General features: G+C 45.1%; 1 protein-coding gene across 1 annotated transcript in view; it reads left to right on the plus strand.

The window, feature by feature from the left end:
- ATG2B (autophagy related 2B) overlaps nucleotides 1-26489 on the plus strand; it is a 1039004-nt gene that overhangs the window by 724217 nt on the left and 288298 nt on the right. The window contains exons 33-34 of the mRNA XM_085626438.1: nucleotides 17839-18033; nucleotides 22012-22113. Of these exons, the coding sequence (XP_085482564.1) occupies nucleotides 17839-18033; nucleotides 22012-22113 (297 nt within the window). The remainder of the gene's footprint in view (nucleotides 1-17838; nucleotides 18034-22011; nucleotides 22114-26489) is intronic.

A 26489-nucleotide genomic window follows, 5' to 3' on the forward strand; every position in this document is an offset into this window, starting at 1 on the left:
ATAGGGATTATGCGTGTGTCTGGAGCCTCAGTAAAGTGAGTTGTAGGGTACAAGGAGCCCCGGGTTAGGGTTCAGACAGGTGTGTGACTCTGAAATCAGCACCTCTAGGCGCCTTCCTTGCTGCTGGGCACCTCAGTGGCACGTGCCCTTCCATTCCTGTGCACCATAATATTTGTGTAGAATTTTAATTTCGCATCATCTGGGTACTAACTCGGATTTTGGTGCGGTAGCCACGCCCCCTTTCCCTGTGCCAAACTGCTGTTGTCCCCACAAACATATTCACGACCCATGGAAGCAAAGAGCCCTGCGTTAAGGAATGGGATCCTCTGTGCGCTGTGTGATAACCCAACGGAAAAACGCACTGTCCATAACCCTAAAATCACATTTAGTATTCAAGCATATTATAATATATATATAATATTTTATATTATTTATTTATTTATCAATCCAAATTCGGGTACCATTGAGAGTGATATTTATTCATGTTAAGTGACAACCCTATGTATTCCAAACCTGCGTTGTAATAGCATGCGATGTGCCAAACCATCCGATGTAAAAGCATGCGTTGTAGAGCCATACTATGTAAACGTTCCCGCGAAGTAAAATTTGCGTTGTAATGTCACCGCGATGAGAGCCCATCGTTGTAATGGGTGTTCGCCGCAGTTTTTTAGGTCTCGCCGAGCCCAGCGCATGCGCTGACTCGGAGAGACATTTTGTATGTGCGCTTTTTTAAGTGCTGCTTGCTGGCCTAGCGCTTGCGCACAGCCTCCATGCGCTAGGCCAGCCAGCAGCACTCAGGAGAGCGTCATCGTGATCACTTTCGCAGCGGTCGTGATCGCGATGACGTTATAATCACTGCACCCGCGCTTTACTTTTAACATTAAAAGTAAAGCGCGGTGCCGCGATTATACCAAAAGTAAAGTAATAGAAAAAACATCTATTTCTTTACTTTTGGTATAATCGCGGAACCCGCGCTTTACTTTTAACGTTAAAAGTAAAGCGCGGGTGCCGCGATTATACCAAAAGTAAAGAAATAGATGTTTTTTCTATTACTTTACTTTTGGTATAATCGCGGCACCCGCGCTTTACTTTTAATGTTAAAAGTAAAGCGCGCGGGTGCCGCGGCTGCCTGGCGAGCGCTTGTTCCTCTTACATCACTCCCAGGGATTAATACAAAAATAATGTGGCCCGATTACATGACATTACTGGCTCTCAGAACGCACATGGGAGCATAGTGCTGAAACTCCTTGGAGGGGATGAGTTAAATGAAACCTGCAGCTGTATGCCTCGTATAAATGGAGTCAAATGCAATGCTAGCTTTCTGTGCTCAGACTGAGCAGATACACCGTACTTTCTCTGCTGAAAATGAACTGACACGGTCTATCACATTCATAAAATATAAAAAGCTGCATTGAAGGTTAAGCCTCCCGCGTATCTGGAACGTAAATAGTGGCAGCCATTTTGTCGACAATATCAATGATGAGCATGCATGTGCTATTCCCCATCCTTTCTCAGAGTTGCAGTGTCTGCTGCCGTATATGTGGCAGAGATACATAAATTCCTGCAGCGAAGCCGCTCCACTTATAGTCCTTTCTATGCTCCAATTCGTGCATGTTCTGAATGAACACACTGCATGCACTGCTGAGAAAGAGTATGTCAGAGAACTAAAGGCCCATTGTCAAGCTTCCCAGTTTTTACCCTTTAACTCCATCCCTCGCCAGCCTGATCAGGTGTCCAGCACCTGCTCCCTGCTGAACAGCACATGCTTTCTGTCCTGTTTGGCAAGAAGGGTGATACTTGTGTTTCAAGAGTCTATCTCAGCCTACTGAAAACTCTCCCAAACACCTTTGCAGGTACATCTGGGAAAGGCACCAGTGGAATGACAGGGTTGCTACACTGAAGAAAGGCAGTACGTTGCTGCCCTCTTTTGCATTCCCTACACTCAGTCAAAGCTACACTTTCACCAAACCTTTTTTCACTTATGTAGTCAACATTGTGAACAAACCGTGCCCGATGGTCACACACAAATAATTCACGTTCATTTTAATTTCAGAATGCTGTAAAATATAACACATATGTATTAGAGAATGGCCCTAGTACCGGTATTCTTCCATTTTCTTAGTCCAATTTATCCTTGCCCCAGTCATTACTCTATGAGGTTCATGATGATTACCAGTAAGTATTTGGGCCATTACCTCTATGTCCCTTGTCCTCTCCCCAGTCATTACTTAGTGAGATATACCAAAGTAAACAAGCATTGGCATAGCCAATAGGTCTCGCTTTTGGGACCTTATAAGTGTTTAGCCATGCAATAGTTGATGTTGTTGCACCAAGGATATTGTGCTGGATAACTAAACACTTATAAGGTCCCAAAGGCGAGACCTATTGGCTATGCCAAAGCTTGTTTAAGAGGGCCTCGAAAGGGGCCTCTGTCGGGCTCTGTTTTGTGCCCTGGCACAGGTGATCTGGTTTTTTTTCCCGGACTTCAGTGACAGCAGGCACATCGATGTGCGGGTGGTGAGCGTTGTAAAGGAAGGGAAATCCTTATAAAGAGAGTCATTTTCTCTCTGGACTTCCCTTCTTGAAACTCAGGAGCAGCAACATTGTCGTGGTGTCACCAGGGCTTTAAGGGGAAGTTTTTTTCAATATTATATACAAGCCATAGTAGCTGCTTATTTATCTTATGCAGCTAGCAACCATTGACAAAGCCAATAGTCATTACTTGTAGGTGTGATGTGACTTGTTGTATCATATATCTGGACGCATTGACAGGAACAGCAAAATACAAGTAGGGCGGCACACTATGCTAAACACAGATGTTTAGCCTACGTGTTTTTATTCCACGCCCTTAATTACACTGACCACTCCCCTTTGAGAGACCCCCCAGTTTTTTCATCCCACTTAAAACCCTGTTCAATAGGATACAGATCCCCCAGTAATTCACAGCCACACTCATGCCAAGACTAGAAAGACATGGTTTCTTCCTTTTGGTAAAATTGAGCCAAAATCTATTTCAGTAGTTCTTTATGATTCACCACCGTCACCACCCTGTGCCACACCACTGCCGTCTGTCACACCACACATGGGGCATCCCGGGACCCCCCAGTACTCACCATCAGATATACAGGGAGCTTGTTCCCCTTCATCAAACCCCGCCAGAAGATTCTTCTCCCAGTTATCTCCCTCATGCATCCATTTTGCTGCGTTCTGCATGTGAGAAGCACAATAATATTTCCAATTTGGGACCCCAAGTCCCCTGTCCTCACAGCCCCTCATCAGAGTCAGCCTCGCTACTCTAGTACGTTTTCCAACTAAAATAAGCAAGGTGAGACGGAAATTCAACTGATGGAACACCTTCCCGCGTATAGGACACAGGGAATTTCGGATCATGTACAGGCATAGAGTCAAAAACACCATTTTGGAAACCGCAACTCTACCCATCAATTATAAGGACAAAGTGTACCAAAACCGGACAGAGGCCTGCAGTTAACCAATAACCCTCTCACTGTTATATTGTAGCTGTTTCTTGCACATATGCGCTACCATCATACCAAGGTAATGAAACTTCTCCATCTCCCATCTCAACCCCAGATCTTGCAACCGATCCCTGGGCACCTGAGTCAGCACCGCTGGCATAAACACCAGGGACTTTTGTTTATTGATTTGGAGGCCCAACACTTCGCCAAACTCCTGGAGCAGCTCCAGCAAAGCTGCCACTGACGTACTAGGTTCACTTAGATAAAACAGTGCATCGTCCACGTATATAGAGATGTGATATACCGTGAGTGCCCCACCTCAATCCTCCATTCACACGACACCATGCAGGCCTTCACCGCCAATGGCTCCACAGCCAACGCAAAAAGCAGGGGTGTTCAATATCCCATTGTACAGATCTATGCTGGCCAACCCTCACCCTTGCTCCAGGGCCAGTGTACAGAAATTAAATCCATGCTCGAAACTGTGGCCCACACCCCATGGATTTCATAACCTTCAGAAGGTATGCACAATCCACCATATCAAACTCCTTCTCAATATCAATTTAATCCAACACCAAGTCCTCCACTCTACCCTCAACGTCATGGATGACGTGCTAAGCACCTGTGCGCCTCACATTCATCATTGTACTACAGCCAGGAATGAACCTGCACTGATCTACATGCATCAGACCCGACATCACCGAGCTTAGGCAACAGGCCAGTAGCTTACAGAGTATTTTAATATTGGTGTTTATCATCATGAGAGGCCTGTACAGGATAAGAAGCGCCCCCACAGCTTATGCAGCATGCACATAAGGACCTCACACATACTAGGCAGGACCACCCTTTTCTCCTTAGCTTCCAGGAAGACTTCCTAAAATGGGTGCATCAACGGTGCTGTAAAACCGCAATAAAATTCCCCTGGGAAGCCATCCCCATGCTGTGCCTTGTTCCTCTGGAGCAGCCGCTGGGCAGCCCTGACCTCTTACAATGTAACTTCTGTGTCCAGTTCCTCAGTGGCCGCTGCACCCAGTCGGGGCAGCTCCAGCGGGACCAAAAAGGCACAAACCTGTGCCACAGAGATGCGGGTGCCAACCTGTGCCACAGAGCTACAGGTGCCCTCCTGTACAACCCCTCAAGGTGCCGCTGAAAGGCCACCACGACCTCTGCTCTTGAGGACGAAATCCTTCCATCCGGCTCTACCGTGTGCATCACGGGGGTGGCGGGGCTGCCTCCGGAGCTGCCAAGCGAGCATCCTGCTAAACTTGTCCCCCTCCCGATGCAGCCGATGCCTATGCTGTGCAAGCATATTTGCATCCAGCCTATGCCATTTTTCCGCTATACTCCTCCGTGCCCTTAACTCCTCCCTTAGGGTCTCAGGATCAGTCAAGTCTAACTTATGCAAGTCGGCCAGCTCCCCCTCCTATGCGCACAACTCGCGCGATAACAGCCTGCATACCCCATATGTCAGTCCCACGCACTGCCCATGGATCACTGCCTTCATGGCATCCCAATCAACTGCAAGGGTACCGGTGAAGCCCCAATTAAACTGCAAATAGTCTGCCATGGACTATGATACTATGTCTCTGCCATTGTGTTACCCAATACATCCACCGTAAAGCGACAATTCCGAGTTTGTGCACCAACATCCCCCAGTCCATCACACACTAAGTACAGGTGTATGATGTGACATCAAACCGGCCAAGCCTGCACCCTCAGAACGTCCTCCACCGGGAACCCAGCCACCAGTAGCCTATCCAGCTGACTGTAGGTATGGTGGGTAAGTGAATGACAGGTAAATACGCTCTCTTCCGGGCTACAAACCCTCCACATCATGACTTCACATAACAACTCAGTCATATGTGGTGTATCAGCCCTGGGAGGGCACCTATCCCGCTTGCTGTCCAGGACACAATTGAAGTCTCCCAATCATATAAAAAGATCATCCACGTCAGAACCCATGAAGTCCTGTAGCCTGAAGTAAAACCGAGGCTCATCAATATTGGGTGCATTTTATCGAGGACTGAATGGGCCCTCCCATCAAGCATACCCTGCAGTAAAACCTACCTCCCCAGGGCCACACCTATCAGAACCCTACTGACATAAGAGAAATGAAACAATTGGCCTTTCTGCCTCTTGGCCACCTTGTCAATCTTCCCATCCATGCGGTGTGTCTTCTGCAGACAGACTATGTCGACTATGCTGTTTCAAAAAGGAAAAGACTCTTAACGTACATACCCAGTCCCCAGACATTCCAGGTAGGCAGCAGAATCTTTCTTCCCATCCGTGCGATAACCCAGTGCCCCCAACTCCATCCCCTCTGTACCTCAATACCCTGCTAAGAATGCTGCTTAATAAACTGCGCAACATACAAATAAACAAAAAAATAATGACCTAACCCCACCACCCCAGGACAAACGTAGTAGAACAGTCATGCTTCATGAGCCCACCTGTACCATGTGCCAGGACAATACGCTATCCCCTATTTATCCAACCAGGATAAGAACCCCAACAACCCCCAATTCCCATCCACAGCACCCCCATTCTCCCCAACCCAGCTCTCAGTGAAATGTGCTCCAACACAGCACTGAGCCCCAGGAGTTACACATCGAGTCCTGGAGTGAAAGAACAGCAGTGAACCTAACATCACAGCACATTGAAATGGAACACATCATCACAAACCCAATAGGTCCCCCGCAGCAAGCTGAAAGCAGCCCAATCACCAAAGTAATCAGGCCTAAACAGAGAAGATAAACACAATTGCCATTAACCATCCCACCCCTCCTCCCGCTCAAAACAGAGAACACTGGATACTTTCACCTACAACCAAAACATGAGAAATCAGATTAGTACACAGCAGAAAGGTTAGTTTCTGTCACAACATCGGTTAAATGTGACTGGAAATCATTCAATGAAGAGGCCAGTTCCCCATTCGGGGACATTGCCCATTCAGTCCACAGTGTAGCTGTTGCAGCCACCTACATGGTGCCTTCTGCTTGAATAGTAACTCTATGTAAGTCTTGGGACTCACCACGCGGAAAACCCTCTCTAATGCGGTCTCTCCAATCACCACAGCCACGCTGTCCCCCCAAAATAGCCCCGGACACCCAGGCCACTGGTCGATGCACCATCCCAGATCTCCAGCCAGTCCAACACATCCTGAGGTCTCTCAAAAAAGTGTTACCCCCATTAGCTATGACCTTCAACTTGGAGCGAAAGAGCAACATGCACTTTAAGTTCATAGCCCACAACTTCTGACACTAAGGAATGACTTGTGTTGCTCCTGAACGTTTCTTGTATACTCCATGAAAATGGCAATGGCATGATTGTCAACCCTCAGGATCTCATGTTCCCTTGATGCTCTTAGTATGCAGCCTCTGTCCCTATAATTCGGTATTTTGGCTCTTAATAGCTCAATGCCTGGTGTGCCCTCTCAACCACAAGTAGTTCAGACAGTCCACTTGGCTACATGTGTAGTTTCACCCAGCTCTCCAGAAAGTTTACCACCGACAAGCCCTCCACTCTCTCTGGAAATCCCAGGAACTGTACGATATAGCGGTGGGAACACCCCTCCTCATCCTCCACGCAGGCCTCCAACCCCTTAGTGATCATCACCATCCTAGCCATCTGCTACTTTAGTGTTGAGATCTCACCGTGTAGCCTCAATGTTGTTCTCAGCAGTTGTCACTTTCTCTGCAACCTTCTTCAAATTAGCCCTAATCAGGTTCACATTAACTGATACCGTTTCAATCTTCTGTTCCAATGCGGAGGGTGAACCCTTAATAGCAGCCAATAATTTGACCCATGAGAGCTCAATCCCAAGTTCTGGGAGTCCGCACTCCCTCGATCAATCAGCCACTATAACGGCTGCCGGAGGGTGGCATACCGCTTTATAGTGTTAGATGCAGGGGTCTTGGGATGCTTTTCTTCTCCCATAATTGCATGCAACAGGACCACACACGGCGGTCCCGCACTTCCCGATGCCTCGACGTCAACAAAAATCCAGCTCACTCCGTGGGCCGTGCCTGCAGGCCCCCCCCCCTTCACGGGCGCCCGCCCTACCTTTCGTGCACTGCAGTGGGTCTGGCCACGCCCAAGATGGCCTCCCTGCTCGTGACCGCCAGGTGCTTGGAACCAACAGTGCGTCCTTTTGGCCCTCACATTGCCACAGTCAGGCCCAGGCTTCTGGACTCCACCAGTGCTCTGCCTTCTTGCCTCCACCGGCAGTTACGAAGCTCCAGGGCACAGGATTTGTCAGGATTAAGGACAGGCTCGCCGGGAGAAGTGATATCTACGTCCTGTTAACCGTCATGCCAGGGCACGCACCCTCTGGAAATGGTCTTAAAGTTCCTCTGTGTCACAATTGCCACATTTATGTCCACTGATGAAGTTCTCCAGTTTTGCTAGGTGGTGTTCTATTCCCTTGAGATGTACGTCATGCAATCCAGCTGCCCCTTTTAGTTCTTCAAAACCCTTGTCTGTCATTTTGGAGTCTGCCTCTTATTTTGTTGTTGTTGTTGCTCTATCTGGTTGGAATGCACCATATGGCATGAGGAAAATAAATCTTTCTTATCTCTGGTGTGTTTTGGTTTAATCCCTTTTGGCCGCATAGTGGTAGCAGTATATTAACTTAATTTATTTCTGTATGCTGAGAATAGAGACAACTCTGTAATCTCATCATTGGTCAGCAGCTGTCACTCACTAGGGATCATTTGCATAGGCCTTCCCATTTCTTCTGCCCCCATTGTGGAGTACTACCAAGGGATTCCTGTCCCTGAGGGTCTCTGAGGTATCTTATGGATGATCACTCCTCTATTGGCTGCCTCCTTTTTTTTCATAGACACACCAGTTAACAGTTGAAGCCCCACATGATCCTGCTCTGGCGGCTCTGAGCCCCAGTGCTATCTTTAACCTCCTCACAGCCACGGAGGAGGAGTATATGGGGTCTCTGTAATCTATTGGCAGAAACTGTTGTTTGAGGCCCAGGATTCGACCATCTAATACCTCTGTCTTTGCCAGGAGCCTTTGCTATGCTCCACGTTTCCAGCCTTGTAGTGGCACAATTGTTATGGTATACTTTTTACTTACCTTTCCGTTACCCAAGGGCAGGGATGGGGTGTAGCTCAGAGAAAACTAATGGTACTTGTCTAATATTTACGAGATGGCATGGATATGTTTTGTTGAACACTTACTTATCTATTTAAGTGTATTCATGCATCAAGTGTCCACCATTGCGACCCACAGAAAGCACCAGCAGGTATTATGAACCCCGCAATATGTCATTAATAGGCACAAGCCTGTATTCCTCAAATCTTACACCTAATGATGTTTCCACTCCATATGGATAAACCAAGCGTTGCCTGTTGACATTGGTTTGTCACTTTTAGACTTATCTATCATAGTTTCCTAAATGTATCTGTAATTTATGAATGATTTTAAAATGGAGGAACTTTTGCCACTAATTCTTTTAAACCCTCCAGATCAGCCCACAAACATCATGCTGCTCATCGTCCTGAATTTCACTCCCAATACCCTGCTCCCACTTCTGTCTAGATGCATTAAGCTGTCACACCGTTTCTCAAGGACCAACAGTATTGTGTAGCCTAGACATTGTAGGTGCACGGTGTCTTTACCAGTAATAAACATATGTTTCTTGTCCTTGCAAGTCTGCTAAAAAATACTGCAGTGCCACCCAGAGGTCAAAATACATAAGCAAGTCTGTTTACTTTCAAATTGTACTTATGAGATACACAAGACAACTATGAATCAGATCACCACAACATTGTGAATGGCTAGATAAACATTGACTCAGAAGTAAAGAGTAGGAGTGCTCTAGTTTGTAATGCAGGCAGTATGAGGCTTTGCCAGTCACACTAATCAATTTTCTGTGAGCATAAATGTGCTGGATACTAGTCCTATTCACAAACATTTTTTCTATGACTGGGTGCGACTTACTCTTGGCGTGCTCGTGGCTTACTCCTGAATTTCCTGGGCAAGCCAGAAGCACCACTGGATTACTCCAAGAATTCAATAGTAAGTCCAGAGTGCTACAAGAGTAAGTAACAGCAAATTATTTGTGAATCGAACCCATAGTCTTTATATCAAACTTCTCTGAAATATGTTGTGACGTAACTACATTCTAGAATGAAAGAAGAAATCCACACTAAAAGGGAGAGAAGATTGAGAGTAACACAAGCAGAAGGTAGCACACTGGATATGTGCTGTTGATTTAATACATCTCAGGGTTCGGGACACTTAAAGTATCAGTATACTGCATAGAGATCATGCCTACTTACCATCCTACTCCACTCAGGTCAAGCCTGCTTACCGCCATATTATTATTATTGTAAAGATTTGTAGAGCGCGCAGCTACCCAAAAGGGTCTCCGAGCGCTAAAGCAGACAGCGAGCAGAGGTGCAGAAGAGAGATGAAGATATCACTGCAGCTTGCCGTATACCAAAAGCTCAGTCAGGACCACTGACGAAACCATACAGAAGGACAAAAAATAGCAAGGTATTTGGAACAGAAGGCATAGATGTGAGCAAACAAAACAGTAAAGTAATGATCTATATAATTGATATTCTGGCCATTCTGTCAATTGGTAATTTTAGCCAGTTGTTGATTTTGATTTCCAATATGATGAGTGGCTGTATGGTTCTTTTGTTGTAACGTATCTTTGTGGAGTGTGACCTTAATAAATGACAAAAATTATCATGGACCCAGAATAGGACAACCTCAAAGGAAATGTGAGAGGATGCAGCTCCTATTTTCCTAGTTAATAGTCTGCCCAGAGTATTAAATGAATATATTGATGTCCAACACAGGGAATTATATTTGGTTTCGAAAATGTAATGAACAGCAACATATCACTACACAATAAAATAATTGCTTCATTACTTTGGAACTGAACTTACATATGTTTCTCCTTGACAACTTTGACAAAGCTAACAGGAAGTTCAAGTGCATTAGTAAACTATGGGTGGATTAGAGGCAACACTACCTGGTACATTTAAAAAGCAGAAAAGGTTGTGGGTCACCCTAAATTACTACATTCTGGCCACTGGGAGAGATCACCCCTCTCTTGCTCAGTATTCAAGCAAGGAACAGTAACTCTTCTGAATTGAATGTCTTGAGATTGTCTAAAGCGGCTGTGGCAGGCAACCCCTCAGGGTAGACTTGACCGAGATTAGTTAAAACTTTTCTGATATAATTTTTCTTTTATCTAATATGAAGGAGGCCAGTCTGGTCTGATAGCACAAGATGATACATGAGTGGAAACCATCATGGGGCAAAATCTCCGATAGGGTCTTGCGATGTTTATTAATGACAGTAGACGGCATGAGGCTGGATTATGACATTTTTAGTCTTGGGTAATAATTTGATAAGACCATTTCAACTTTGCATACGGGAAAATTGGCAGAGATGAAGTCTCATCATATGCAAGAAAGGCATCAGCTTGGAGCCATACTCTTTATCATGTATTCACTTGGGAGTCTGCCTAGTCCCTGAGCCTCCAAAGTGGACAAATGCTTAACGGCCCATCTAACCTTGTCCAGTCTGATGGTGCAAATTAATCTTTACCTGGCCACTGTAACCCATGTAACTTCAAACTTGCCCTGATAGACAAATAGTCTGGCACAATGCCTCCAAGTGTTTTCATAGAAAGCATCAACCACTTTTATTGTGCACCAACATGGCCAAAGTACAGTGAACTGTTTGACCATGCTGTCTTTCCTAGCTTGAACCTTCCCTTCAAGGAAATTAACCTGTTGCAGCATGGCTGCTTTAAATCAGTCCATTGGTACTTGTAGACTATGTGAAGTCTCAAGATAGTATGATTCACTCCCACTTCATCATTTTTCTAAATTCTCCCACTCTTCACATATACACACCTTATGGAGTGCAAGGGGCTTGTCCAGCAGGTATTATATTTATAAAGGTGTTTGGTTATGTTTGATATTGGATTCTCTCTCTCTAAAGATATATATATAGTCCATAGATCCAAAGTTTTTCCCCCAGGGTTTAATGGGTTTTCCCAGTGGTGAGTACCGTCCAGCGGTTAATTCTTCCAGCTTAATTTAAACCATGCTTTCACAAATCAATAAGGCAAGCTGAAATGCTTTTTACACTTTAAATCTTTCCTGCCAAAGTTGGAAACTATTTTACCATAGTTTCCTCTGTAATCTTTATTAGTAATTCTAGTTCCAGCATCTTTGAAGTCTTTCACTGCTAACCTTGACTATGGAGTGACTCCCACAACATCCTGATCAAAAAGCAAGCTGTACATCAGTGTTTATGAATTCCATTTGGTTTGCATGGATTATATACTCGCTTCACTGTACACATGATGGCGTGTGCCGGCCTCATTTTAGAGCTTTTACTTGCCTGAAAAGTTTGGCAAGTTTCCGGACTGTCAAGGCTCCGGTTGACTAAAGAATTAAAATTCAGATGCATGTCTTCCTAACACAATAACTTCTTGATCTCTTAAGACCATTTTTGTTTCTCAGCCATATGCTCACAGACAGCATCCATCATGGCAGTTCTGAACATCTCACATCTAACACTATTTTGTGGCAGACACATGTAAGAAAATCTAGAATCAGTAGACTTTTTTCTCATCAACTTTATTAAATTAAATGGAGAAGCTTATCCCTATACTCCTCCTGTTGCTCTATTCTGTGCAGAGTGGTGATGCTGCTCAATATATGTTGGAATGATCCTCTATGAGGAAGCTACTAGAGGCAGGTCAAGGTCCCACTCCTTAAACAAACCTTCGTGGGGTGAATCCTGCCCTTTCAGTTAGCATAATCCAATTCCTACATGTCATCTTGTAGTGTGAGGTATAAAGGTAAGATGTCCCTAGAGTCCATCTTAAAACCACAAGGACAGTGACAATAACCATCCTGCGTCATGCAGTGCATATGGTATCGATAGCTCACCCCGGGGTGGTGTGCCAACCAATAAGTTCGCTGATAAGGAACCATTTGGCATAAATCCGATTATGTGGTTAGTGCAGCATGTGGATTTGTGCGATGGGCTAAAGGGCTAGCCATATGACTCTGCATTAATAGTGCATTGATTTGTCGTCACATGTATGTAGTGCTCCATAGGCCAGACCAGACCCCAAAACACTTTCAGTGGATGAGTATTTTGCTACTCCATACATTTTGGATCATGAGTAAGAATTCAGCCCTCACTTTCATTCCCTGCCCTCCATTAGACAACAAAAATGCTACTGCAGGCACCCTGCCCAGTGGCCTTTTGGATACACACCCCAGGACTGTAATATCAGATCCAGCCCCAGTGGTTTGGGTCACCTCCAAGTTATAGATGCTTTCATAGCCTACCCACCCACAACCTTTCTTGACTACTCGACCTGATGGATACTTCTAACCGCAGGTTCCTCGCTTTAAGAAAATACCCAGACTGGAGCCGAAGAAAATCTTTGTTGCAGCACTCTCATGTGGTATTGTGTAGTTCCACAGTACAGCCCCAGAAGTTACTTATCCTTTCTTTCGACGCCCTTAGAAAAACTTCCACAATTTCTGTCATAGTGTGCTTGGGAATTATGTCCCTACTGAAAGCAATATGCTGAGATTCCAGGTAGCAGATGTCAATCACGGATCCGCACAAAGTGTTTGTGGTGCTTGGGCTGCAGTCATGACCCTAAGTGGTGTGACAAGTGTGCCCTTATGCCCCACTAAGGAAATGTGGAAGGGGAAGGCTCAAAACTCTATGTTTCTAAGCATAAGAAGAGGTCACGGTCAAAACACAAATTCCGCTCCGGGGCAAGTCCCTGGTCTGGTCGCTGTTACGGTGTTGAGGAGACTCCCACAATAAGTTCACTTCCCTGCCAAAGTCCTCCGGTAAGTCAAAGTCTAGACATAAGTGCAAGAAAGCAAACGGGACTTAAACACATTCCGCAACTCGAAGTCTAACAAGGTGGCAAAAAGGCGTAAGGATAGAGATTATACTCCTCTGTTATCACGTGAATCTGACACAGTCCTGCTGTTGGTTCTAGCACACCCTGAATTTTTTAGGCTGTTTCGGCCCCCTAGAGCAGATAGTCGTTTTCTAAAGACCTTCAGTGTGATCCAGTTTCCTCTGGTGTACTTTCAGGCACTGCAGAACTGCAAGGGTCTCCAGTCGGACTCTGCTACCGGGTCTGCCCACAATGCTATGTGACTTCGAAACCTGCTCCATATCCCGGGCCTGAACAGACTTTAGACATTGACACCAGGGTCTTCTTGGTTCTTTCTACTCTGACATTGACACAGAGTCTGCCCAGCACTGGCTTAAGATCCGGTCCCAGCAATGATCTCTGACCGCAAAACAGCCTACCCAAAGGCTAAGCTGCACTACGAAATCACTAAGGCTCAACCAGTTGTTATGCAACCTGACTGTAATCCAAGACCCTCTTTCATGTCAACTGTACCACCAGAAGCTTAAGGCTCTCTTTAGATCTGAGTATGATTTAGTGGAAGATATACCTAATGTCCCTCAGGACACAATAATGATATGAGGGGGATATCTTACTTCCCCCATCATTATTCTGATGATGCCATGTATTTAGCTATCTGAAATGCCAGTGGGCTAGAAACAACTGAAACAGAGTCAGACTTACTACCTGGACCGCCATTGGAAGAAAGTGCCTTGATATAGTGATGGTTCAAATGGCAGTTGAAGTTCTGGACTTGCAATTATCCACTGTTGAGACGAAGACAAAATCTTGACTAAGGTTCTTCAAACCTGACGGGCTTCATCTGAGCCATCACTACTTTTTAATGAGGCCTTTACTGATGTACTTATGGTAATTTGGTCCATGACCTGCTCTTGTCTTCTGGTAAGTCGACACGTGGCTAGGCGACATAGACTTGCTCCTTGTGATGTGGACTTTCTGACCCAAACACCCTACACCGGAAAGCCTGATAATTCAGGCATCAATCAGTAAGGTCAATCCTAAATCCTCTCTGACCAGTCATCTAGGCAGATAATAAAAAATAATTGGTGTCTTCAGAAAGAGAATGTTTTTTTGGGCCATTTAATCCCCCAGATCCATTAAATCAGTTTGTCTCATGGGAAGTTACAAGCTGACCTGAACCCTACTGATTCGGTGTCGTTCAAGGCCTTTCCAGATCCATTCAGATCTCACAGGAGTATGCTTAGGATCTGCAAAGTGCCTACCTGACCTGCTGCATGCAACTCTCCCTCCCCCATCCAGAGTTCACAGTTGTGACAGATGCATCAATGCCGGGTTGGAAGGGGTCACCCGGGAGCGGTGAAGATCAGGGGCCAACTCCATATCAATCCTCTGGAGCTTCAGGCAGTCTGTTTGGCCCTAAAATCCTTTCTGCCATTCATAAAAGGGAGGCTGGTGCTGGTTCTCATGGAGAAGACGACCACCATGTGGTCCTGCAACAATTCAGGGCGAAGTAGGGTCCTAGATCCTTCGACTGGAGGTGGCTGGACTAGCAGGGCATCTTCCTGGTAGCCAATGACATAGCGGGGTCCCTGAATGCCAGAGTGGACAAACTGAACTGATGTCTGGTGGACTACAAGGGTGCATCATCCTGAGTTTACCCACGGTGTATTCTGTCAGTGGGGTTCTCCCTGGCTAGATGACTTCCCACCATTAAAATTGTACAGTGTAAGCAATTATGTGTGTTAGACCTTCCCACAAAACATTTGATTGGAGACCCATTCCTGCTGGAATGAAACAAAGGCTTCCTGAGCGCGTTTCCAGAACTGCTTTTTCTTCCTCCAGTTCAGGACAGGCTGAGCGCAAATCATCTTTATCGCACTGGATTGGGCCTGGAGGGTGTAATCCCCAGAGTTCCTGAGCCTGAGCATTTACCCTCCGATCAAGCTGCCACTTCAAGAGGCTCTCCTGATTGTAGGGTCTTGCATCCGCATGTTCACAACCTAGACCTTCGTGTGTGAAGTTTAAGCAGCAGCAATTGAATACTGTTGACTTGCCGACCGATGTTGTTGGTGTCATCCTTGCGGCCAGATGGTCATTCACAAAAAGTATCTACACTGGGCATTGGGGCAAATGTGTTGGCTAGTGTAGGGCCTGAAACCTTGATCCTTTACACGCTAGACTGTCAGGTGTTCTGTTGCTTGTGTTTTTTGTTTGGCAAGCAAAGCTTAGCAGTGGGTACAGTGAAATGTTATTTCTTCGCACTTTTTTGTTTACCTAAACAACCATTGGCTTTTAAGTCTTCAACTGTCATGAGTTTTGTAAAAGACTTGACTTGCATGTTTCCCTAAGGCATTTGTTATGCCATAGTGGGACTCGATCCTATTCATAATGTTCTTTATGTGCACTCCCTTCTATCCAGTGCACAGCTGCTTATTACGTCTCTTGACACTAAAAACATCTTATTCATTGGAATTACCTCAGCATGTCGCATGAGTGAATTGCAGGTGCTTTAGGTGCGTCCACCCTACACCTTCTTCTTTGCAGACAAATTGATGCTGTAAACTAGCTAAGCCTTCCTATCCAAGGTTGTTCCACGTTGGTAAGTTGATCACTCTGAAAGTGTTTTCTGTCCTGCTTCATCCCTTGAAAGAGAAGGCGAGACTCTATCTGCTTGTCACAAAGAGTGCTTTGAGCTTTTACATCACCCATACAAAATACCATTCCTTGGATAATCATCTCATTGTCAGTTTTCAGGGGCAAAGGAAGAGCAAGCCTGTCAAGGTGGGTGGTCCTCTGAATCAAAGTCTGCTATGCACTGGCCAAGAAACAAGGCCTGCGCCCAGTCCACTATGACCAAGGCCAGCATGGTGGCGTTGGACCTTGGGGTTCCTGTTTTAGACATTTACCAGGTGGCAAGCCGGTTGTTTGTGCATATGTTTAATGCTTTAGCAGTCGAGTCTGTTGGGGACAACTCTTAGAGTGCTTGGTTCTGCAAAATCCCTTGATCTGAGTCTACTTCCTGGACTAAATGCCATGGAAGGTCTGCCATGGTATCTATTCTTGTCTGCAGTTAGAAGTATCCATCAGAAGAACAAGTTTCTTAACTCCAGTAGAACTCATTCTGGTGGATGCTCTATCTAACTACAGAGTCCTCACTTCCTTCTTATCTCCACGTTCTGTGGAGTTGTCTCTTTGACACATGGAAAGGTCCGAAGTTAGAAAGTGTCCCAACATAATATTGATGATCTATGTCTGAGGACACAGAAGGAGAAAGTTGATGAAACAAAATTGAAATTGTGGTGCGATGGTTATGCTTGTATGCAGCTTTACTCGTTCGCTTCTGGAGTGGTACAGAGCCACCGTGGAGCCACACAACACTGCCAAGCGGCGCACAGGAGCACTGCTACAAATAGCAACCATAAAGAACCTTACCAAAGGCAATAACTTACTTTTTGTACACGAGGCTACCTTCTCAATTGACTCTGTGTAAGGATTCTGTTTTCTGTATTGTGGCACCTCGTCTATAGATTGTCCACTTCTTTCTGAACATTTACGATCATGTGGAAAATCTGTGTTTTATAGTGTGCATGAATTAATTAATTAATATATTTCAAGCACAGGATCCCAGCTTCACTTTAATCCTGCCCTCCTTGTTTGCTATTCTACTGCCAGGCTACTGTGTACACTTTCAGCATGTCTGGCAGCTTAAAGTGCATGGTCTCTGCCTCCCAGTGGCTCATGTGATGCTGCTCCACTGTGCTTCTGCTCAACATCACCCTGCTTCTTACTGTGGCTGTTTTGCTATGTACACTTGCAGCGTGGCTCATCTGCCCCGATGGTGTCCCAATGTGCTTCCAATTGACCATTACCACCCCCATTACCGCCATCATTACCACTATTACTTCTCCATCATTACTACTTTTATTACTAGTACCACCAGTACCACTATTATTGCCATCACCGTCACACCATTACAAAACCACCAGGATTGCTTCCACTACCAATATAATCTCAACACTTTTACCATTACAGCCACTACCACCTTTACCAATACCTCCACAACTGTTACAGTACCACTATGACTACAGCGACCACCATTACCAGCACCATTATTACCACTAAGATTATCACCATAACCAATACATCATGCTTTATTGAACTAACAATTACAGGCATGAACAAATGCTGTTTGCTTGTATCAGCTCATTAAAATGACTGGGTATTGATGTACACATACACCAAACAAAAATCGTGTTTTATGGTAGCCAATTCCAATGGACATTTTTAGTAGATCAAAACTTGGTAAAGAAACTATAGATACTGAATATTTTTTCTATTCGTGTGAACTATTTAGGACTATAAGGTGCCTAAAATGTTTTATTGATTGCAATTGTATCAATAATTCCAGGCATGTACTTGGTTGTTCTTATTTGTTGGTAGGTTAAATTCCAGCATGAAGTGTACCCGGAGATCGAATTGGAATCTGAATTGAGCACGATGGAGCAACCAGTATCGCGACAGGTTTTTGTTGTTCAGGATCTGGAAATTCGAGATAGACTGGCTACATCCCAGATGAATAAATTTCTTCACCTTTACTGTAGCAAGGAAATGCCTAGGAAAGCACATTCTAACATGGTAAGAAACAGTCCTAAAAAATAAATGTTAACACCAGATTTTAAATTGAAATTACTGATTACTTTTCATTTTGAACTTCAAATAAAGTTATGGAAGTGACCTATTACACAAAAACTGCAGACCAGAGAATTGTGATTTGGAGGAGAAAATGGCACATACTTGCCATAACATGGCATCATAAAGGATCTGTTTAATGGCCACTTCCCACAGATTCCTCATATTCTCATTGTGGGTCTTTCAAACTCCTTAGTCTGGATCCAACATACTTTTTTTAAAATCATAACTTTTTTTTTATTGAGGACAAGATTAGACAGTCTAGACATCATACAATCATGTACATTTGGAGTATTATACTGGCAAACGGTGAACCACAAACCTGCGAACACATGTTAGCTAAAATACAGTTTGCACTGGACCCACCTATGGTTGGTCCTTTGGATCATCGCCTCTTCTGGTTTGTGGTGGATCACAGAGTCTTCCCCTATATTTATTCAATTTTTCCCAGACCTGCGTCCACTTAGTGGGACACCCCCTGGATTCATATAGTGCCCACTCTGTCACCATACACCAGTCCATGTCTTTCCCCCACTCGTCCAATGTTGGTGGCTCTTGCGCTCTCCATTTTCTTGCTATATTTCTTTTCGCAACCATAAGCCCATGGGTTATCCATTTTCTCTCTTCAGTAGTCAAATCTGTTGGGCCACAGATATTCAGGAGACTTAATTTAATGTTTCAGTCGATTTTGCGTCCCATTACTCTTTCCATGCACCCCGCTACCGCTGACCAGTATCTTTGGATAGTTGTACACTCCCAGAGTATATGTATAAAAGTGCCCTCCTGTCCACATTTCCTAAAGGACCCGGCCTCAGTTTCATACCCCATTCTTACCATCATTGCTCCTGCTAGGTATATTCTGTGGAGTATCGTCAATTGCACTAATCTGAGCCTTGAGGAGATGGCAATATCTCTAGGAAGAGGCCAGAGCCTCAAGCCACCCCTCATCTTCCAGCCCAGCGACATCATAGTCCCACTTTGTTCGAAGTCGGAGTAGAGGGTCGGTCATATTGCTAATTAGTTTTTTATATACTAGTGATATGGCTTTTTCTTGGAAATTCCCGTCTAAGACCCTATCTTCTAGCGGGGAGGATTCTGGTAGTGTCTCTCCCTGTTTTATCACCACTAGCAAAGCATGTTAGATCTGCAAGTATCTGGAATATTCAGTGTTAGCCAGCTCATACTCCAGTTGGAGTTGGGCAAAGGGAATCACTCCACCCCCTTCCATAAATCTCTCGCCCTCGAGATACCTATCAAGTACCAACGGTCCAATCCACGGGTATGTCTTAATTTGCCAAGTAGGACAGTGTCCCAAAGTGGTGTGGCCTGCGTGAGCTTACCCTCCCAGCCCAAACTCCTCGTAGCTGCCCGCCACACTTGGACTGTATGTCCCGTGGGTCCCGTAAGATTTAGCTTAGCTGGGTTTGTATATAGTGCCCCTGCAAAACCTCCTCCTGGGAGGAGCCATCTATCCATGTGGAATCCGGGGTCTCCCTGTATCCTTTATGTACACTGATTTATCGCGGCGAGTTGAGTCACCCAGTAATATTTTTTAATGTCTGGGAGAACGATTACACTATCATAGCACCCTAATGTTAGCTTCTGAGTGGCAAACCTGGGCTGTTTTCCATCCCACGAAAGTTCTCTCAAGGCACTATTGATGTCTTTGAAGTAGTCCGATCCAACTTGGTGCGGTTTGTTCTGGGATCCAACATACTTTAGTAGTTCTTCATCATCAGCGCCCACTGGTGCATTTGCAGCACTTGCCATGAGTCAGAGAAGCACAATTCAAATTGGCAGAATGAGTCTTTAATTACTCCACTCACTGCTGATTATGTCAGCTGCTTCTTCTCTACACTTCATAGATGTGGGATCCGAAGGGTGTCAAGTTTCCTTTTAAAACACAGATTCAAAGCTCTCCCTCTCCTCCAAAGCTTACTGGCCTTAAAAACTATTCAGGTTACACACATTGACTATCCAGCATACATCCTTGTCTGTTGTACCTACGTTCTAAATGTGATGCAGATTCATGTGTGCTCAAATACCTAAAGAATATCGAAGAGCAAGGTCAAGCTATTTTTAGCCTCAAAATCAAAGTCAAAGTCTCCACACGGAAAACCACATCAACTCAAAAAGTGCTTTCACTCTTTGCGTCACACTAATTATAGGAACAAAGTTAGAGACAAGCCCGCTGGTCAGAACTAGTGCCTAAAAAATTCACCCCTTTAGTGGTAGGTTTTCCGTCCTCTGAAGCTACTGTAGAGAAGATTATATTCTTTCAGGAGGACATTGTGACGATCTTTAGCCACAAACCAAATGCCCACGGTGTTCCCTCTGGATCCTTTAGTTTGCATGTTATCTTTTGTGACATATGGCTTCTTTCAGGTGCTAGCAGCTTATGCCTTGGGCCTGTCTGGCTTCCAGTGTGATCCTTTGGCACCTGCTTGGAGGCTATTGGTGCCCTTCTCATGTAAAATGCCTTCAGCTTCAGTCCCTCCAATGCCAGGTTTAAACCTTTTAGCCATTGGCTCAGTGCCAGGAATGCCGGTTCCAGCCCTGTGCCTGAGGTCAGAGACTTTTTTGTATTCTGTAATGGATCTCAATCTAAATACTGCAAAAAAAGACAAAGACATTTGCAGACTATTTTAGAGAGGCATTAAAAAGGGGCATATCAGTAACACAAGAGCAACCCAATATTCTAAATAAGAACCTGGGTATATACAGTTATGAAAGAAACAATGGTTCACTAGCGACTCATTTGAAAGTTATTACTTTTAGTGTATAATAAATGACACAATCAAATGACAAGTGATCGTCTTTAACAAAAAGTAGACTCACATTTAATAAAAATGATTTTTAATATGAATCTAATTGTTAGGATTAAAAGCTTTTTGCACATATGTACATAAGATAAGGTAGCAAGGAAGTGCTTAGTGTTCCCTGGGGTTACACAAAACAAATACCCATACCAGTGAATAAGGAAAAGTGTATAAACAGAATAATAATGACCAAGGCACAACAAATATTGATGGGCTGTGTATCTTCAATCTGTTGTCATAGATATATTTGTGTAAAAAAATTCAGGAAGTCTGTGCGTAATAATGTCAATGAAGTTTCAACTTTATATTTAAATTATAAATAAAATTATAATGTCTTCTTCAGGACTTGAATATAAACACTTTGAAAGTAAAAATGGCAAAATCAAGACAATACAATTATAAGACAACATTTAATCATAAGAGGAAAACAAGCTCACACATGCACTACTGATCTACAAATTTAATATTATTTGCTTACCGGAGAGAACAGCAAAGCTAGATCGGAATTTAAAGATGGTAAAAACCGAAGTTACCAAAAAAGCATCGAAGCATTTCTGGAAGAGTTCTCCAGATTCAGTCTGGACCCTGGGGATATTCTTATGGTGAGCAATCTACAGTTAGATAGAGTATCTACTAGAACATTGTTAGGGAATTGGGAAGATTAAGGATGGATGCTGGTACATCTTTACACCAAAGAGGCTCTTCTCACAGTGGCGGGCTGCAAAAATACATTCCAGAGCTGGGGGTAGGAGTGACCTGTGTCTTGTTTCAGCAACAGGTTAAAGGATACATTTGGAGACTATTCTACTTCATTATGTACATTATATAAGTCTAAAATGTGATTCATGATTATAAACCCATAAGTAATTCAATGAGGTTTACAATATAACATGAAATCAGTATAAAAGCCTACAGAAGAATGCCTGCGTGCTCTTTAGCCGTTTGTGTGTTTTAACTGTGCATTTCAGTTAGGGGGTGGGGCAGAACGCGGCGTGTCTTTTTTAACTTTTTTTTTATCAATGTGCTTACACTCTCAATTTATGCATCATGGAATGTGAAGAAATGTGTTAAGAACATAGGAAACCTGTTTTAATTTCTTTTGCAGCTCACAATTAAAGCCTTACATGTGCGTCCAGAGTCTGTTAGATCGCCTCAAGAGTGTTGTTTACGAGTGTCTCTAATGCCGATTCGCCTCAATATTGACCAGGTTTGTAGTATCATTTTTTTTTTTCAAGTTTACATTAATCCCGCAGTTGCATCTGAATGCCCTTCCAGTTCAAGACTCTTCTCAGATGATATCAGATCACAATTGTCTTTTGTGCCAGGGCTAGTAAAACTATCTGGATTATCCCTTTTTAAAGAAACAAAAAAAACTGTTATCTGAACCATCATAATGTTGAGACATGATTACTGTAGGTGACTACTATTCGAATGCTCTAAGAAATTCATAATAAATTACAAATAGTGTGGAACGTTGCCGCCACAATCGTTTATCAACAATTTCTGTATTAGTAGTTTGAGAACGTCTTCCACAGTGACTTCAAGAAAGAATTCAACTTTACCTAATCTGATGTTCCTGTGCTCAGTAACCACCTGTGAAAATTCTTCCTATCAAGAGGGCCATATATGGTGGCTTTTTTCATTCTGCCTCTCAATTAGCATACCTTAGGACTAGGATCTTATGAAGTCCAATACAATGCTACTGAAAGACTGGAGTTGGAAAGTGGAAATGTTTTCTGCACATCTCTGCTGACAGCCATATCTTTTGCAATCTCATATTCTACATTGAATGAACAGCATTTGCATTTGGCCATTTTGTTGAAAACTCAGACCTTGCAAATCTCTCTAATTACCACACTGTCCTTTGCTTACTAGGTTAGGAGTGTGCTGGAACATTTGAGATCTCCTATGGAGCCAGTTTTCTTTTTCAGTGATCCTCTTGTCTTAAATCAATATCTGTCCCTACCTCTATCCTACATCTAATATTGACTCTAAAAGGATGAGTGCCCTTATGAATATACTCATACTGGGATCCATGGCACTTCAGTCTACTAATAATGTATGGAACTTGATATACCGCTCCCAGCGTCTGTTACAGATCAAACTGAAGGACCACTGAAAAACTTGGGTTATTTTTAAACAAAACTCCAAATGGGTGGTATAGAACAGGCTGGCGCAGTTGACTAGGAAGTAGGGTTGTAGTTTGCCTGCATGCTGATATCCTTATATTCAGGAAGTCTATAAATGTGAAAAAACATAGTGAGTCTCATTTGAATGACTTATATGTTTGCATTTTCCTTTCATCTACATTGATGAATATAATGATACCACAGCAAGTTTAAATATCCCCACCAAGATTAATTATGTCTCTTTAATAAAAATTGATTTCTTTATTCACCTTATGCCTGCTCATTTAAATCACACAGAGCTGTGCTGTAGACATTTGTTGATTTATGCTTTCCTTCCTCCTCTCTTTTATTATTCTTTCCATTTTTTTTCTTTTATATTTCTTTGTGCTCTGTGTGATCTTCCCTTCATTCTTTCCCTCTATCTCTCCCTCCTCTCTGCCTCTGTGAAGAAATAAAGAAAAGTGACCACTTCGGCAATTCTAGTTCAGCTGCAGTCCGGTTTGCACCATTTTTGATTTGCATTTTTGTCACATTATTGCTGGAGGCATTGTGCATGTATCTACACAAGTAACATCTAGTCTCTAAAGGATATGTAAAAACAGGCCCACCTAATTAACTGGAGGTGAGTGTAGTTGCCTGAATAACTGAGCTTACTCACAAGTTGAGGGTAGTTGGAATACATCTGTGCCTCAAGTCTCTTTGTTGTTTTACCTCCTAGGATCAACAGATACAATCCAAAAAACATTCAATTCCCAGGTACCACATATGTCATTCAGATGAGACCATATAGTGAGACAGCACATCTTTTTGGTGGCCTTTCCACTTATTTGGTTTAACTACCATTAGGACTCTGCCATTCAGTGTTACAGAGTGTATGCGTTTCCCTTATGGATATAAGGTACAGTTGGCTGTATCCAAATGACATATTTAACTTTTAGTAAGGCCATGGTAAGTTGGTGCAAAAAGTTCACTGTCACAGTAACAGAACTAACGCATTCAGATTTGGCTTGTCTACAGTGTAGTTTATCAAAATGGTGTGCCATGGTTCGAGAGCAATTGGTAATGGATGTAGTAGACCGTAAGATCTTGAGTAAGAAGCTTTAAAGTGGGCATATATCGTACAAGAAGACACATTGCTCCACATCCGTCACCACCAGAAAGATCAAAGAATTAAATCCAAGTTATTATTGTTGCTGAGATGACCTGCACCCATTATATCATGACATGCATATCTGAAAGAGACACGTTAGTGATAGATTCCTTACCTTAGAATAATCCCCAGGTGTCAGACTGGATCGGGGAAGTTTTTTCGCTAGCAGCACCCCTGCACGTCAGTAGGTGGCGTTGTGCGGCTCCGTGTCCGCCGCTGGCGTCGTATGCACCGAGATGACTTCACGGAGACTACTTAGGCGCCACCCATGCGCGCTGACATCATTTCTTCCTTTTTCCGTGCCAGTAAGCGCAGATCCGGTTAGAGCACGTACCTCAGTCACTTTTTGACTATCTTTTTGAGTCTTTTTTCTCTTGTCAGTTGCTACTCTCGTGCACTTGTGCACGTAGGGATGCCTGGTTTTAAGTCTTGTGGGGCCTGCCGTCACAATATGTCAGTGGCAGACCCACACAACGTCTGTCTCTGCTGCCTGGAGAGCGACCATGACTCCCGGGTCTGCATGGACTGTTTGGCCATGGCCCCGAAGGCCTTGCAGGAGCGGCGCCGGAAGCTGTTTGAGGTCCGGCACTCCTCCCCGCGCCGTTAGCGGTCCAGGGGCCGCTCCAGGGAACGCTCGCGGGGCCACCATCACCGCTCCTTGGGCTCCAAGTCTTCACCCTCAGATTCAGGTAAGAGATGACACAAAACAAAGTTGAAGAAGCGTTGCCGCTCTCTGACGTCCCCCGGTCGATCTCCGGATGCGGACGAAGGGGACCAGGGCTCTGCTCCTGCGGCTCCTTCGGAGCCCGGGAGTCCCGCAGCCTACCCACCTTACTCGGGTCCGTTGGCGACTCCCACTCAGGTGCACGAATATCTTGCCACCTTGGACCGCCTGTTTAGGCCCTCGGGCCCCGCGTTCCCGTGTCAGGATCCTGTCAGGCCGGCGGCTCCGCGACGCAGGATCCTGCGCCGCTGACTCTGGCCACAGCGCCACACGGTCCCGCACTGCCGGCCCCAGCACCGCCCTCGGCTCCGCCTCCGACGCCGCAGTGGGTACCATTTGTCCCACCCCTGTCCCGGTTCTCGGACACTTTTGTCCCTACCTGGGATCGGCGCTGGGACACGGCGCCGGTTTGGTCCCGTCCAGCGCCGTTCCCGGCACCGTTTGTTCCTTTCCCGGTCCCTGCCCTGCCGCCACAGCCTGTCCCGCATGTGGGGGGTGGGAGGATGACTGGGAGGGGTCCGAGGACCCTCTTGCTCTCCAGTGTGACTCCGAGCAGGACTGGGCGGGCGAGTTAGAGGAGGCCGGCGGCCTCGATCTCTCCTCTGACCCGGGGTTTGCCTCTCCTCTGCTTACCATGGTGGAGGGCGCCTCGTACACGATGGTGCTTCATCGGGCCGCTGCGGTCCTCCACCTTGATCTACCTACGGTGGCCCTCAAAACTAATCACCTCACCGAGGTGCTCCAGACAGCGTCCACTTTGTCGGAGCCCCTGCTGCCATTTAACAAAGTCTTGCTGGGTACTTGGTTGCGGCCAGCTACAGGGGCCCCGGTGGATAAGAATGTCACCAGGCGCCGGGTGACCCTGCTTTTCTGACCACTCATCCTACGCCCGAGAGTTTGGTCATCCAAGCTTTGACATTCCAGAGTGCCTTTCCCACGCCTCTGCCGGATAAGGACTCTATGAAGCTGGAGCAGTTCGGCAAACGGTTGTTCTCTTCGGCCAGCTTAGGGCTGAGGTCAGTGAACACCACCTGCCTCTTGGGCCGCTATTCCACGCGGTGTGGGATGCCATTGCACAGGTGTTGCCTCAGTGTCCTGAGGAGGCCCAGGCTGTGCTGTCTCAAGCTGTTGCCGAGGGTAAGGATGCGGCTCGGTTCGCCATTCGGTGTGGTTTGAACACTGCGGACTCCCTAGGTAGAGCCATTTCTACGACTGTGGCGCTTCGTCGCCACGCCTGGTTGAGGTCTACCGGGTTCTTGGTAGATGTACAAAACTCGCTCATGGACATGCCCTTTGATGGCACCCGCTTGTTTGGCGATAAGGCCGACAGTGCGCTGGAGCGTTTTAAGGACTTGAGGGCTACGGCCAAGTCCTTAGGTCTTTCAACGAAAAGTCCAGCCGCTCCTGGTTTTCGTTCCTTTTGTGGCAACAGCAGGGGGGCCCAGGCACGTTCCTTCGGCAAGCCTGTGCAAAACAAACCGCATCGCGGCTTCCGCAGGGGCGAATCTGGGAATCAGCGTGGGGATCAGTCCACCTCCGCCCCCGCTGCTTCTGCCTCCAAACCTTCCTAATCCGAGCTT

The sequence above is a fragment of the Triturus cristatus genome, chromosome 9 (assembly GCF_964204655.1).
Source record: "Triturus cristatus chromosome 9, aTriCri1.1, whole genome shotgun sequence".
In the NCBI taxonomy this organism is placed as follows: domain Eukaryota; kingdom Metazoa; phylum Chordata; class Amphibia; order Caudata; family Salamandridae; genus Triturus; species Triturus cristatus.